General features: G+C 37.6%; 2 protein-coding genes across 3 annotated transcripts in view; both read left to right on the forward strand.

Moving 5' to 3' along the window:
• Positions 1-4,625, forward strand: part of RFX3 (regulatory factor X3) — a 67,749-nt gene extending 63,124 nt beyond the window's left edge. For both annotated transcript variants that reach the window (XM_061371488.1, XM_061371568.1), the window contains one exon: positions 508-4,625. In XM_061371488.1, the coding sequence (XP_061227472.1) occupies positions 508-746 (239 nt within the window). In that variant the 3' untranslated portion in view covers positions 747-4,625. The remainder of the gene's footprint in view (positions 1-507) is intronic.
• Positions 4,626-11,923: 7,298 nt separating this feature from the next.
• Positions 11,924-17,031, forward strand: part of LOC133222003 (histone-arginine methyltransferase CARM1-like) — a gene marked incomplete at its 3' end in the record, with an annotated part of 48,930 nt that continues 43,822 nt past the window's right edge. The window contains exon 1 of the mRNA XM_061371374.1: positions 11,924-12,356. Within this exon, the coding sequence (XP_061227358.1) occupies positions 12,188-12,356 (169 nt within the window). The remainder of the gene's footprint in view (positions 12,357-17,031) is intronic.

A 17,031-nucleotide genomic window follows, 5' to 3' on the forward strand; every position in this document is an offset into this window, starting at 1 on the left:
GAAATTAGTTCATTATAATCTCTTCATGCCATATTTTGACATATGTTCCTAGAGTGACTAGTTGAGTGATTTGAGGTATCTTGACCGCAGATCACACAACTAATAATATTGTCTGTCAAAATATGAATCCAAGTCGCTCCAAATCTCTTCAGTTTCCGTATCAGTAACTAAAAGTAATAGCCTTTTTGATCATCAGGTCTTAGAGGTGAGAGGCACTTAGCACTATGAAGTTAGCATTATTTGTTAGAGGTTGTTTTTTAGATTTCAGATGTTTCATGCACATACTGTTTCAACAATGTGTAACTCAAGTGATCAGGGCTAAAAGTCTGTTTACCTATTTGAGATAATCGTTGACCTTTTCCATTAAAATTTTACTTTTCAGATTGTACTTTGCCAGATTCCTAATCTTACCTGTATTTTTGTATTTCAACTGTTATTTGCAAAATAAAGGCACTTGTATTAGACTTTTTTTTCTTCATGCTAGTTTGTGGTGGTTTGTTTGTACAGATGAGGGCAGTGAAGTTGAAAGTGAAATAGATGAAGAGCTGGATGAAAATGGAGAGCCACAAGCCAAGAGGGAGAAAACAGAGCTAAACCAAGCGTTCCAGGTGGGCTGCATGCAGCCAGTGCTTGAGAGTGGAGTACAGCAGAACCTCCTGAACCCAATTCATAATGAGCACATTGTTGCAACTACTCAGACTATCAGACAATGCAGTGCTACTGGAAATACATATACTGCAGTCTAATATGAAACCTCTCCTTTTCCCACAACACACCCTTTGGGTTTAATATGAAAAAAATAAAGATAGTAAGTCCGAAGGACGACTGTTGTCAAATTTTAGCTGTGCTGAACATTATTTTATTGGAGTTGTTAAATGGAATGGGTGTACGTATTTTGCCAGATCTGTAAAAAAAAAAAAAAAAAAAAAAAAAAAATTTTGTAAACAGAATCATTTTACATTGGCCGCTCAGTATGAAGAGTTTTCTTCATATCAAATGCAAGGACGATTTTTGCAAAGCTTAATGTTAATGTTTTTGTCCTCTTACAATAATATAATTTTTTTCATAGTTTTTAAAAATATTTTAATGTTAGTTATTAGTTACAATGGTGATTTAAAATAGATGGGGGTTTAATTTGATGCACTTCTGTGAAATATCAAAAGAACTATTTTCTTTGATTTACACTGGAGGCATACTTATTTGACAGCAGATGTATCAAATATGTTATAAAAGGTGCTTTTCATTGGACAACGAGAAGACACTATTTTGATAAAATTGTGAGCATTCACAGGGGGATTTTTTGTAATAATGCTGGAGGATTGGGGAGATCTCCTAGTTTCTTTCTCTGAGCAAGAAGCAAGCTTAAATGACAGAATTGTAACAGAATATGGTAATGTGTACGTCATAAACGTACCTATCTGACCATCATGTAAACAATGCAAGCTTCCTTTAAAATCAGCAGTTCCAAATATTATTTGCGTACCAGTTCCTCTGTTTTGAAGACTACTGATTCTGTATGTAGGGCCACTGAACAGATGCTTTTGGCTGTTGAGTGGTACTGTAGTTGTTAGAAACTGAAGCTAAAAAAGAAGTGACTTTATTATTATTAATTTTAAGTGTATGTGCTACTTATGCTGAACTGGACATACAGGAAAACATTCCATTTGGATGACTTTCTTCTATTCCAGGTCTTTTCCTACTAGTGGTTCAACCTGCTGCTCTTAGAAAAGATGATTTATAGAATGCAAGGAATGTAGCAACCTGCATCATTTTCCTTTCAGAAATATTACCTTGTTAAAGTGGATTTAAATTTTTACAAAAATTAGATAAGGCAGTGTAACTGGCACACCTCACTTGTACTTATTCCCAATTGTGTAGAATTTGAATAGGTGGCTAGATGGACCATTGCCATTTAAGAATGTACATCAGGGATCATTGTACCTCGGCTATTACATGGTGCCTTAAACAGAACTGAAGCTAAGACTTAGAACTTTTTGTTATTCTTAACTCTTAAATTAATTCAACAACATATGCCTGTCATTTTCAAATTGTCTTAAGAAGGACAGGTTACATAGCCTTCAAAAGAATAAAAGGACTTTTTTATTATTAAATGATTTTAATATCCCTCTTAGAATGACAATAAACCTATTTTTTCTCATTTCTAGCTGGATTTCACTTTATTACAAATAAAATTTGCTTGGGAATTTGGAAAGCAAAACTAGCTTTAATACCAACTTAAAATGTCAAAATAGATTGACCATAGTCCCAAGCATGATTATATATTTTCTAAACCCTTGCCTACTTTTAATTTTAAAAACTAAAAATAAAAAATGAGCAGGTACATAATGCAGTGCATGTTTTCAATTTCTGTATTTTGTTGGGTATCAGCAAGATACTACATTTTAATGGTTAAATAATGACAGTTCATAGAGACCATATTAATTGACATTAAAAACTCAAATTTTTCTTCTTAAACACTTCATCATGCAGACACATGAATTTGCTACACTAAAATAGTGGAAATAAATAAACAAAAAAGCCAAAAAGCGAAGGAGAGCACAAAAAGATCAACTTTGCAGAAAAGACTGTGTAAGAAAATTAGGGGTTCTTTTGTTTTGGTTTATCTGCTGTGTCTGAAAATGACTTTGAAGTCATATATACCAAATGGGAGAAGAGCTTGTAAAATGAACAGCATATTTATAGCAAACAAGTTTGTTGCTAGAGTTTATATATGCTCCAAATACAGCTGCACATCAGCTGAAATGTCCTAAGATTATTGGTGTACAAAATTAAATTTTAATGCCTTTGCAGAACTGGGAGGTGAACCCATCCTGCTCATTCTATGTAGGCATAATCCTTACTAATGTCAGTACGTGGCTTCTGCCTCAATAAGAAGTGAAAGTGAGGTTTATATTCATTATTTCTAAACTCATAAATGCACTGAATATCGTTATAGATTTTGTTGTCACGTATATTGATCAGTGTGTCCTGATTTTTCCTTGGAAATCAGCACATCTGTACCCTTCACCAAAAATGCTAAAACTAAGCTGTGATAAATATTTACTCCCCTTCATTGTGCATTATAAAATGTTTACAAGTAAAATAAAGTGAAGTAATTCAACATTTTTTTAATTTTCAGCATTTTTAGTACTGTAGTAATAGTTTCAGTTTTTGTGTTGATTGACCTGTAATGCTTTCTTATTATTGTCCTTTTTTGGTTAAATGTTGGATTTGCTGTTGCTGAGAAAAAGAGTACAATTTTAATAGGTAAATCTAGATTAGTAAAAAAGGTGGGACCTGACTATCTTTCATTGTTTAGCTCCCCACTCCACTCAGTTGTTCACTGTTCACAAAGTACAAAACAAAATTGAACAAAAATTTGATAGAAAAATTAAACGTATCTCATAGCTTCTAAAAAACAATGACTTATCAAAACAAATTGGAACTATGCTGGGTTCAGAAAACTGAATGGAGTCAATAGTTCTCTGCTTAAATTCTAAATATTTGACCAGATTTTTTTTAGAAATACATTACCATAAACTGCATTGTATACTTGCAGGTTTGGGGGTCTTCTGCTTTGGTTTTACATTTAGTAAAATTTTAGTCAAACACTTAGATAAAACATTTTGCACATTCTTGCTATTAAATAGTTGGGGTTTAGTAATCATTACACTACATAGATACAAATACCTCAGTCCATATTCTGTAATGTATAGCATGAGGTTGCATTGCCACACCAGCTCTGAAGTCTTTTGTTAGTGCTCTGGAGAGGTGTAACATGTATCCACAGGGTAGACATTATGAGAGTTGACATGGTTTATGTGTTTTATCTAATATTGACGTAGGATCCAAAATAATTATTTTATAGGCATTTCCCCCATTAGCACAAACAGCACAGTGAACATTGTGGGGGAATGGGTAATGTTGAACTACCTTTTCAAAAGGGCCCAGTTTTCAAAAGTTTTGTATTTATTAAAATGCATTGGTACATTTTCATCTTTCTCATGATAAATCAGATTGAAAGGGTTTTTTTTCTGTTTTCAGTTGCTATTTATGTGTTTTGCTCTTGTACTGTAGCATGTTCTAAGCACCTTCTTTAAAAAAAAAATCCATAAAAATTGGAAAATAGATTTTAAATTATTTACCTATAAAATGATGATTTACAGCATTACTGCCTTTAGTTCAAAAACAAGAAAATAGATAAAGTTTTGTCATTCAGGAATATATAGGTCTATATAAAAATTTAATTTAAAGCGAGGTATTTTAAAATATCTAAAAAACTTCTTTGTTCACTTTGTTTTCCCTAGGAGAAATGATCTTAGGTCTTTGTCAGTCTCACCAATTGACACCTGCACTGTTTAAAAAAAAAAAAAATTGTATTAAAGATGCGCTGCAGTTCAGTTTAATTCAGAATGTTTTTACAAAACAAAACCAACCACTGATAGCCATAAAAGTGCTGACAAAAATAGACTTATTAGTAATATAAAGATACAACAGTAATTGCAGAGTTTAAAGCATTCATTCAAGAGAGCAGTATGAACTTCTGAAAATTGGGCCCTTGTCTCTCTAACAGGACATCTTCTTTGTATATGGTTTAAAACAAATCAATAAATGGAATTCTAGTATCTCTGCTAATTGTTTGGTGATTTAAGACAAACAAACAATAAAAACTGGAATAGAAGCATAAACACGCAGTGCTTAGTTCTAGTATTAGGAAGTTAATTTGATGTAATGCCTTGCATTAACCCTTTGAGCATTGTAAGGAGCATGATGGGAACAAAGCTTTTTAGGTAATTTAATTAGTCCACTGAGCATATACTTTGAAATAGCTGAAATAGCTAGTATAGGTTTTTTTTTTAAGTATGTTTAAAGTAAATACTTGCATACTATATGGGGATGGTTTTGTTATAGGAGGCTCAGTAGATGTAGGCAAAATATTCACTGCCATTGAGGTGTACTGTCATATGGAAAACAGTACTTCAGCTCTCTTGTTTTTGTAATTGCATAAATATATAAAGAAAACTTATGTTTCTACAGATAAGAAGTTGTCTACTTTAAGATGCCTTTAGGAGATAAAGGTTTAGAAAATATATTCAGAAAATCTCCTGGCGTAGGTTAGTTTTGGAATACTCTGGTACTGTAAAAGAGAATCTTTAGAAATAAAAGAAGGCTTAGTGAAGAAGAATTTTGCAGAATATTTGGTATGTTTGCATTGAAATTTCTGGCAGTGATTGATAAACTAGAACAAAAAATGCACAATTATATTGATATCCCTTCTAAAAGTCACTGCAGTAATGGCTAGCTAAAACATGAAGGTATTTTATTCATTTTCATCTACAGGGGTACAGTTTGGACGGCCCCTACTGAATGTCAGAATTTTAAAAGCAACCTAGAAAATGCACAAGCCTTTTGCCATTTAAAAAAAGACCTCCTTTGTTCTTAGAAATACTGCTCACAAGAACAAGGGAACAGGTATAGTAGCAACAAACTTACAAATAGAAATACCACCTTACTAAGTAAGAGTACAATACATTTTCTAGTGGTTTCTTGCAATATAAATCAGTCAGCAAACACCAAGTGCAGCTGTTCTTGTCTCAGCTAGAAGACTTACTTAAGTCTAGCTGAGGGCAAAAAAGGGTCTCATTTTAAGTTATTCAATGGAATTATGTCAGTAGTACAGTACAAGGAAGTTGTAAACATTTTTAGTCAGTTAATGCAAATTTATGCATAATTGATTAACATAAATGCAATACTCAAAGGGTTTTAATTTAACATCTTTTTTTATTCATAATTTACTGTAAATGCTTCTGAGTTTGCATGCCTTGATCATTGCTGCTAGTGATTTTATGTGCCAGTAGACCTGAGTTTAATTTACCAGTTTAACTAAGAAATAGTAAAAGCCACTTACAAAGTGACTGCCTAGTGTTTGTTTGAAGTAAAATATGCCTTAGTTTGAAAATTACCATTTTAACTTTTTTTCTTTTTTTTTTTCCCCGCCTTTTCATGTTGAAAAAAAGAAATTAATGTTTTAGGATTGGAAGCCCTGAGTAATTAAATATATGGTAAGAACTATTGTTGTAGATTGCTCATTAGGGCTGAAATTCACTGCAGAAACGAAGGCCCGATACAAGCCAATGAGCATCAAATAAGCCTCACTTAATTCTAAATCAGGAAAATGTTCTTTCTATGTTCTTAAGCACTTTCTTGATTATGGTGCAAACATCTTACAGGAGTTTTCAGTTCCGGATTAATTTTACTCTGAGATAATAAATATCTTTATAAGAGGAATTTAGACTTCAGAGGAATGACCTCGCATAGATTGGTATTTACCAGGAACTCAGTTCAATTCTTTTCGACTCACTGAAACTCGCAAGAGCTTTTTACATGAAGACTGCTTAAAGGGTTTCCCAAGTTTCCTTCAATAATAACAGGTTTGCCTTGTATTTAAATATTAAATATCCATCTTAAAGTAAGCCAATTAAACAATTCAAAATACGTTAGAAAAATACCACTTTGTACCAAAGCAAGTTGCCCATCTCCAATCGTCTTCACTGAAAATTTGGATTTACAGTTAATAACCAATGAGGCTGTTCAAGAAACTTTGAGTGCCTTTCAAAACCTTGGAAAATTGTGCCTGAGGTGGTAAACTTTAATTAGGTTAATTCTAGAACTACCAATCAGTAATTTTATCATCACTCAGGGCTTTCTTACCTTCTAGGAAACTTCCTTTGTTGAATTTATTTTATACTGTATTTTTTTTTAAGTGCCATCATGTAAATTTCACTTAGTAAGTGGCAGATTACATTATTCAGTCCCACAGCACAGAAACATCATAACACTAGGACATATTCACGCCTTTATTTTCCAGTTGACTGAATATATTATGTAAATGAGGTAAGCAACTTTTTGTAGATTGTATGTGTGAGATAATGTAATGTTCTTTTCCAGTTTTTGAACTACAGTTGAATATACTTTTTAATTATTTAAAGAAGACATCTTTACAGAATAACGTGATGGTTTTTTTGTATAATGTATTTGATTTTGTAAATAGGTATTTCCTGATGTGATTTTTGTGAGAAATGCTAAATCTTTTAGTATATCATGTCCTCTCAAAACTGGCAGGAGCTAAATAATAGTTTGTGGGCAATTTGTATTGTGTACTGTACAATAACTGGGGACCTTTTATAATTATAAAAATATATATTAACTTTTAGTGTGTTGTTTAAAAAAAATGACTGGAACATACTAAAGACAGTAGGATTTTTCTGAATATTTCAGACTTGAACTCAGGCTAGCTTTCTTGTGTTTTTCAAAACGAAATTGTGTCTTGTCTTTTAAAATCAATAAATTTGTTTTCTTGTTACAAACACATCTGAATTGCTTCACTTTTTATATAACCAGATATGTTGGCTTGTGGTATTGTTGATTTTGAGAGAAAAATTATTTCAGATTATGCCTTTTAAATAAGACTAATTTTTCATTTAGCAGCAGTGGAACTAAGTGATGAACGTGTCTCAGACTGCAAAAGAATCTAATATTTTGAAATGTCAATTACGTAGCTGTCACATTCTCATAAATACAGATAGCAATATACTTACTAAATTCAATATTAACAGTAATTTCCCATTACAGAGTCAGATAATTAACAGCTGTCAGTGAGGGGGGCATGTGGACTTTGGTCTCCAGGAATCAGTGCTATCAGTTCATTACCAGCATAACCTAATTCTGAAAGTTTTGCTCTAAATATTCTGCGATATGCTAATATATTGATGTTTTGGTAATTTCGCAAAATATAGACAAAAGCCTAATCCTATCACGTCATATCTCTTGTGGGTCTCTAGTATGTGCTGGAGGCACTGTTTCATTCAAAGAAATACATGATGTTATTTTAACTGGGGAGAACCCACTGCGTAATAGGTGCTAGAATATCAAAATTACTATTGGATACCACTCAAAACTGTGGTAAAGACAAAAAAGCTGCATCCAAAAGCTTATTTTTCTTAGGAAATTCATCTGTAAGCTATGGTTCTAACACTGCCTATCTTATAATTTCAAATAAAGACCAGAAGCTTGGTTTAGTACAATGCTGATTCTTACAATGCATTCTATCAAACAAGAGTGTAAATTTTCTGCACCAAGGACCAGCCACACCTATGTTTACAGAATACTCATAATTGGTTCACTATGAAGACTAAGACTTGATTTCCAAGCTGATGTCTTGCTAAGACTTAAGTCTTGTTCCAGCACACATGCACAGGAAAGCAATCTGTAGAGGGACATCTCCTCCTAGAGGGTTCTCACACCAGCCAACAGCTGATAATAGCCAGCAAGCTATGTTACACAGTTCTTTTCCACTGACAGTGTTACCAGGAAGACCCAGCAGAATTCAGCCTCTGCTGCTGTTGATATTAATTAAAGTGGTTTAATTAGCTAATGAGTGAAAGTTTAGTTCAGCCTACAAAAGTAGTACAATCCAGACCTCAAAGCCTGAAGCACAGCTGACATGTAGGAGAAACTTGGTTTGGAAATACTGGGTACTACTGTAAGAGAATGCACGTATAAGAAGGGTAATAAGTGAAGCTTATTTTTATTACTTCTGTGAGGTTATTTTCTGCACAGTCTTAATGATATCAAATAAGTGAGATACATTCTATATTTCCTTATTTTAAGTGTATTATCTATAGCATTCAATTCAATTATGTAACATATCATGTAGGTTGCAGCAATTAGTGTGCATCAGTTGTTTAGTTCTATATCAAGGACTATGCCAAAAGCAATGTGAAATATGTCAGTTATTTTTCTGCAAAGGCATCTGACCAAGGCAAGGAAGAAGTTTCTGGCACTGTTAACAGTAGACTAGATGGAGGTTTTATTCTGACTTGATTCTGCAGATTTCATTCCAAATTTTGCTAAATTCCATTATTTGTGTTCTTCCCCAGGACCTGAATTAACCTAACCAGTAGGTCTTCTCTCTTAAAAAACCCAACCCATTCTTGACTTCAGTATGCTGCTGATGACAGTTTAATCTAAGCAAATTTATAAGCAGAACTGTTGCTAGTAAGAGCATATAGACATTTTCCACTGACATAGTGCACAAGATCAGTTCTTTTCCACCACTTTGATGGTCAGAGTTTAGGGCAGACGTTGTAGTTCAGTACTTACTTAATAACTAGTAGTTAATAACTGGGATATACTTTTGGAAATCTAGCTGGAAGTGGTATGAAAAAAATTGCAGCCTCAAGCTGTTTTCTCTCTGCAACTGGATGTTACCTTTTCCCACAGTGGAGCCACACTGGACACAGTGAATGGTGTCGTGGCACAGTTCTGACTTAGCCACCTTTGCTCAAACTGCTGCTAAAAGTGGTCTGTGCTGCGTCTGCTGCTGTCAACATTTGTTGGTTAGAAAGTCCTGACAATTTGCCAAAAGCACAAGAGTGCTCAGACTCTTTATCTTCCTTCATGAAATAATACTGGTAGAAGCATATTTACAACACTTGAGTTGTTAAAGCACAGTTTAACAGAGCTACTGGTAATACTGTGAATACTGTTAAGTATGCACTTAAGAAGGGTTTGTGAACTGGTCCTTTGCTAGAGCTGTAACTTGAGGTTGTATTGTCTTCCACCAATATGAAAAGGTTGCAGAAAACAGGTGAAGAAGCTGCCATAACATCACATTGATTGAAGTTAGGATGTAGTTGCAACACGGGCATTGAATTTACAGGCCCATGGAAGAGAGAGGATGACTTTTGCTCAGAATGGTACAGTCACTTCCTTTCATTTCCCTAGTGTTCAACAGTTCCTGATGACTAAGAAAAGTTTAGCCTCCCCATCTTCCTCTAGTTTGACCCAAGAAAACCAAACAGTCAAAATTGAAAGATGCAGCAAGTATCATAGCGAGGAAATAGGACAGCTCTTGCCCGGAAAAAACACTTTCACCAGCAAAGGGAGGCTTGGAGCTGAAGAAGTATGGAATGCTCCCCAGGCTTTTGATGGAGGGAAGATAGATTCTACCTGGGATCCACCAGTGACTAGCATGAAACTAAAGCTTTTTCCGGTTGCTGGCATGACATAGCAAGTGGGAAAGCTGGTCACGTTGGTGTTGCTTAGCTGTTGGAATAATGCTCCAAACTATCTCCTGAATCTTGTTTCTTCATGAAGGAGATGTCCCCAAATGCTGCTTGTTTTAGAGCTGCCTAGTGCATTCTCTCACACTTGTTAGGTGCAGCTGTGTCTTTGCTATGGTCAAGGCAGACTTCTCTGAAAGGATTTTGAGAGCATCTGAGTATTACAGTCACAGATGTGACACACAATAGCTTTTGCAACCATACTTATCCTCAAAGCTTTCAAAGGTGCTTTTTTTTTTTTTTTTCTACAGGAAGAAAACGCTGAATAGTTCTGAAGTTAACTTTGGCTGTATGTGTGAAACACAAAAATGTTTTATCCATAAATATGGCTAATCGTCACCAAGTAAAAGATAACATTCTCTTCCTGTGGACTTCTTGTAGAGGGACTTGGAAAGCACGATCCTTCTACCTGTATACTTTACCTTCATCCACTTGTTTTGGCAAGTCCAAATCCATGCTGCTTCTGCACCAACTGCATTACATGTGGGCAAGAAAATGTTGTGTTGTAGGATGTTCTGCAGACAAAATTGCCAAAATATTTATTAATATCTATGCTGAATAATGTAAAAAGAGCTTAAACACAGTTACGCTTTTTTATTTTCTTCACATTAAGTGGAATTTAATTGATCTGAAATTCCTAAAAGTTTGGACGGACTTTTTAAAAACAAAACAAAACAAAAACAACAGTGATCAAGTAACCAGTCCATTATAGACAAAGCTTATTGCAATGTCTGAAAGAGGAAGAACTTTTTATCATTTCACACCTCCAAATCGTATACCCTTAAACCCATTAGGCAGGATCCTAACTAGTGGCTCTTTATTTGAAAAGCAGTGGGGGTCTGCAGACACAGCAGTCCAACGACTGAAATTCAAACACAGCTTTGACTTAACAGCACCAGTCACATTCTGAGGTGGTTTTTGCAACTGCCAATTCATGTAGCTGCCAAATGGACTGCCTGCTGATTAAGTGCTGGTTGGCCTGCTCTAGCCTTCAGTGTCAAAAGGAGAGCTTAACAGTAATATTTAATAGAATATATTGTTGCACTATTAGATTTGGTTCAGATTTCCAAGTATCAAGTATTTGCTTTAGCAAGGGATACTGAAAACGTAGTGTTTGTGGTATTAGTGAAGAAATAGTAACATTAATTTCAGACCTACTGATACTGCTGCCTCTTTTGATAGCCAATGAAAACCAAAACTGGGTTAAAAATTGTTTTCCTATTACTTCCACAGATCAATTTCGAAACACAAAGGTTGCATTCTACACAAAAAAAATCATTCACAGTGAGGTAGCAGTTTCAGGTGAGCAACATCATGTTTCCAGTCAAATTCTGATGGAAATTGCCATATGAAGGTTACAGCAGCACGCTGTAGGTTTGACCAGTAACCACTGAAGTTATTTCCTCACACTCTTCAACCTTCACAGTCTCTTATATTTTACCGGCATGTAGGTAGGGCGGTGGTCTAAGACGTATACCCAATCTTAACAACCAACCAACCAAAATATATATATTCTATAGCGGAACAACGACGCCTACTGCTCAACATTGCTGCTACACCTTTACGGTCTTGGAAAATAAAGCAGAGAGGGTAGCAGCACAAGGGAAGGAAAAGCCGAATTATCAGCGCTTTAGTGAGCCTTATCCTTTAACCACCACTGCTAGCGCCTGGCCCCGATGCCAGGCGACCACCGCGCACAGCCCTTCCCACCAGCGCTGCCCGCACTCGGTGCCACCGCGCCATACCGCAGCCTCCGTGCAGAGCCCTGTGCTCTGTGATGGGGGGGGCTGTGAGCACGGCGGGTGGGCTGCGCGGCCACGGAGGAGGCGCCTCGGCAGCCGGGAGGTGTCGCTGCCCGCCGCCGCGCTCGGGTAGGGGCTGAGCAGCTGTGGCGGGGGGGGTGAGGTTGCCGTGCCGATGCCCTGGGAGGCGCTTGAGCCGTGGAAGCGGTCTGTGGGTGAAACCTCCTCCGCGGGTCTCCTCCCGCCGCAGACGCCTTCCCCTGAGCTGGCAGGAGGAGCAGGCAGGCACTGCTGGCAGAGCGAGGCGACGGCGGTGTGATCATGGCCGCTCAGTCTTCGTCCACACAGCAGCTGCTGCGCTACAGCGTGAAGTTGATCTTCGCCGAGGAGGAGCTGTCAGCAGGGCTGAAGCTCAACAGCCCCAGCCAGACAGCCCTGCAGCTGGAGGTGCAGCTGGGAGACGAGGACGCGGACGTGACCGTGACAAACGGTTAAGTACCGAGCCCCGCGCCGCTGCCGGCCGCCCGCCTCGGCAGCATCCTTGCGGGGGGACACCGGCTTCGCCACCGGGGCAGCTCCTCTTCCCCGCTGCACGGAGCAGCGGCTGGCCCTGGAGGGAATGGCACTTCTTGCCTGGAGGGCTCAGGAGCGGGGAAGAGGCCCTGTGGCCCGCCGGGGTCTCAGCGCTGAGAGGTGCGGTGGGGAGCGCTGCCGCCACCTTCCTTCAGCGCCGCGGCGCCCTCGCCGTTAGCGGGCGAGGTGAGACGGTGCCGCGTCTCTCCAGGTGTGGGTCGGCCGGGGGCAGCGGCAGCGTAGGCCCGTGGGGTTGGTTCAGCTGTCGGAGCAGGTGTCTGTGCTTCGTGCTTTCCTCGGGCTCTGGGGCGGAGGACGTGGGACTGGCACAGTAATAAACTGGAAGCCCTGAAGTAACTCCCTCTGGCTTTGCTGCTGGTAGAAAGGCTGTGGTAAGGTAATGTCTGCATGCACACAGTGCCTCAAAAGTAATTCTTCTTTTGAAGCTGTGCCTTTACAGGGCAATAGCGGAGTTGACACTTTAAAACAAACTTCTTGAATCTGGGTAGTCTGGGAAAAAACTGAAGTTGTTGTATGTATAGAAAGTAGTTGGAAATGCTCTCTTTGAGGTGGGTGAATATGACACCAATCCTGAGCAGGCAATACCTGTTGTGGCTTTAATTTTTCTTACGTGGTCTCAGTAGCTTCTAGAAGGATTGGTGGAATAGATGAATTATAGTCATGGGGTTTGGACAGCAACATAAACAAATCAGTTCATATGCCAGTTGCTACTGGATTTTTGCTTCTGCTGTCAGTCATTTAACATGTCGTTTAGGAAAGCATGAGTGACAAAAACTGATCACTAATCACAGTTAAGACATGATTCTGGCTTGCATCGTATTAATTTGAAGACTAGCCTCTAGTTACTGTTCTCCTGGTCTTTCATTCATACACACATTCTCGCATGCATGCAAATGGAAGACCTGCTGAAAACAGTGAAATTCAAAGTTGCTAGATTTGTGGGGGGTTGGGTATATTGTGTTTGAGGGTTGTTTGTTCATTAATATTATTACGATTGTCATTATCATCATCATCGTCATTTCGAAGGGTTCACATAGGACACAGCTGAAAACAAAATACAGAGGGGAGATGTTCGGGTTTTTTTAATGTGCAACAGCGCTGGATTGTTGTTTATTAAAGGCTTGTTTGATAAGGTTTGGATGAAGGGGCATCAGTGCATTGTGGTTGCTAAGAGAGGGGAAATTTGCAAATCTGTTTTGAGGTGTGAGCTGTCTTTTTTCACCTTTTCCCTTTCATACAAAGATGTTCAAGCTGTACCCTATCAGATTCCATACAGAACATGAATCCTAGTCATATCTGGGAGTTCAGTAACTTGTTGATTGAATACATTGTGTATTAGGTGAGAAAACAAGTCTGCAAACAGCTTGATGACATAGCCTGTTATGAGACTGACAGTATAATATAGCTTTTCTATTATTAATATCTGCTCATTAGAATGATCTTACTATTATTTATGTTGTCTCACATAGGATGGACAATTCTGCTGTGAAAATAAAAACTGTTTTCTTACAAATCTTGACCAGAAGTGATCATACTGTGGTGCCTTTTGTTGTTGGTAAGATACAGGTTATTTAAACAATAAAAGAAATCAGCATAATTTGAAGTGTTGACTTTTTTTTTTTCTCCATACATCACATTGAAGTGATGAAAATTACTTCCTTTTCAGTCTCTTTATCTGAATATGCCTCCTGAAGCTATGTATTTGATATGTTTGGAAAAAAATAATTTGGCTGTAGTTACTGCGATTTTTTAAAATGTGTATTGAAGGGGGGTTGCTGTTTTTCTGACGATTAAAAAAACCCAGAAACACAAACAAACAAACCACCAAAATAAAATCCCCCATTTCTAGTTTAGGATACCATTGACCTTCTTCACCACTAAGAGAATATTTATCACAAAACATTTTTGTGGAAATGAAGCAGGCGCTTCTTATGTCTATTTTAAAGTAATAAAATGCCCCTGTCTCATCAGAAATTACTCTGGGTGCATATCTGTGATTAGACTGTTCATCCAGATTGCATTTTTACCCTTGTTACAGCATTCAGTTTATCTGTAGTTTTTATACTTCACCTATTACTGCTGTATTTGCCTGAACCTGTTCTGTTACTGTCTGTAATGTAATAATGGCAATTGAATATAAAGCTAAGAATGTAGACTACATTGCATACCATAGTGTACAGTATACTACTGGTATTCAGAGTGATGTTAAAGGCAAAGTGTGAGTGGGTTCTGCTGTGGTTGAATGGCTGCTGTAGCTCATGCTCCTTACTAGCAGTGTCAGTAAAAATTCCACCAGCTCGAGCCTTAACATTTTCCTTTCATGTGGATACACATTGTCACAATACAGTGTATAAAATCAATACAACCACTCTGTTCCCCAGAAAGGAACCAGGAGTAGTAGCATTTCTCCCTAAGTAGAGCAACTTGTTATGATCCAAAGAGATGCAGAGACTGACAAATAAATACAAGATGCTAAAACAAGAAGAATTAAGGATAATGCTTCATCAGGCAATGGATCTGTGTCAACTGTGGGACAGGAGAAAGCAAGAATCTCCACAGTGCAGTGTTAATATATACAGTGGGAAGAAACAATGGACTTTCTAAAGTACAGGTGTCAAATGGAGCAGGTGAGTATACTTACAAGTGCCATGCAGTGAGGCCAGCGCTGAGCTGGAGCTACAGCCATTTGAGAGAAGTATCCATTAGGGATACAGTGGTTTCTGGTGAGCTGTCAACTCAAGGAGACCTAGAGTTGAATGCCTCTTGTTGGGCAAATGTATTACCGGTAAGATAAATGATCACCTGGTCATACTGATTTTCTGTGATAGCTCTTCACCGCTGATTTGGAAATGACAATGTAGTGTGCAAAGCTATTCGTGAAAGGTAGCCAACTGCTGCTGAAAAGAACTCTGACCTTGGGTCAAAATATATTTGAGGGTGCTGAACAGAAGAAGAAATCCTGGTGACTGGTATAGTGCATTGCTTTTGGAGGATGTGGTATTAAAAATGTAATTTATGTCTGGTTTATGGAGCGATCATAGGAGAACTGCAGAAATTCTGGTATAAATAGTGAGGACTTCTTGGAAGAAAGTGGAAAATTGATGTCCAGGAAGTATTCCCAGGAGACTAAGAAAATCCGGGGCTGCAACCTACTTCTATCAAAGGGAGTTTAATAGAGCAGATGGCAGAGTGTCTTAAAGTTGCAAATGTAGCAGTGTGGTGGCTTCTCCAGGGCTGGGAGACCTTTTGGATATTCCCTGTGATAATTGGTATGTAAACAACTGGAGATGTTAAATTGAGGCCAGTGAAGTTCTAACTGAAGGCTTCAAAGTTTGGCAGTATGGAGGTTTCTGGAGGTTTCTCCTAGCCACAGCAGCTCTACTTTAATTCTGTTACATTCTTGTTCAATTGCTCTGAAAGGCCATTAGCTACTGTTTCTCTCAAGTATTTTTTTCCCACTTCAACTGATAGCTCTTCAGGCTATTACAAGAAGCTTCCTTGAACACTCTCAAAATCGTACCATGAAATTCTTGGAACTGAGTACTGATTTCAGTTCCTTTTGTTTGTGTATTATTGTACTTCTTTGTACCTTACAAATATCAAGGACATAAACACAGTCAGGATTCAAGCTTTCAAAAAATAAAGCGCGTTTGACTTCCCCATACCTAAAAGAAGCAGTTAACAGTAAGCTCAGGCACGGTGCCTTTAATATAAAACAAGGTTTAGAGCTATTCAACCTGAGGACATGAACCTGGCACCTAGCAGATGCAGCATCTATGTATTTTAGCACTGAAGTGCAAATTCTGTAGGAGCATGTATTAAGCCAGCTTTTCACTCATTATATTTTGCCTGTGGTTACTAGGGAAAAAACAAAATCTCCTATCTTTTTTTTTATGAAAGGGTTATTGGCTGTACATCTTAGGAGTGAGTGAGTGAGGGAGAGACAGAGCAGCTTTGTTGTTGTTTTGTTTGTTTGTTTGTTTCCTGATTGAGCTGATACTTTGACATAATTCAACAGCAGCCTCGAAAAAGATGTAATTTTTCTCTCCAGTTATATGCAGAATAGAATCAGCGATACCTAACTAGGCTGCTTTGCAAACTGTCTTTTTATTAAAAGGACCTGGATAGGAGGTAGGTGAAACCGAGAGAGCAGAGCATCTTCAGTTTGAAAAATGAGCAAGCAGTCTTTTTGGAAATTCTGATTATTTCTTACTCCTTACCCTCCATGTTCCAGTGTCTGCAATAAGCTTGCTAGTTGTAAATGACAGACAGATGGTGAGGCTGGCAGATTATTTTCTCTATCTGTTCATAGTTGAAATAAGATTAGGTCTGCAATAAATTCGTGTTTGTTCTTTATATGGGTTAGGTGAAGTCGAAAAAGAAAAACTTGGGTATTACATATACAGGAAATTTAGAGGGCAAATGCTATCCTTTTTAGACTGATGTTACAGTGTCTCCACTTATGTTTAATTACCTATTTATTTTTAAAAAATACTGTTTAATTATTGCTGGTCCAAAAGTATGAGCATCTATAGACAGCTATGAACTTCGGAAGAACTGGTACAATAAGT

Source organism: Neopsephotus bourkii, unplaced genomic scaffold (genome assembly GCF_033783945.1).
Source record: "Neopsephotus bourkii isolate Nb327-2 ecotype Australia unplaced genomic scaffold, CSIRO-AGI_Nbou_v1 NB_14, whole genome shotgun sequence".
In the NCBI taxonomy this organism is placed as follows: domain Eukaryota; kingdom Metazoa; phylum Chordata; class Aves; order Psittaciformes; family Psittacidae; genus Neopsephotus; species Neopsephotus bourkii.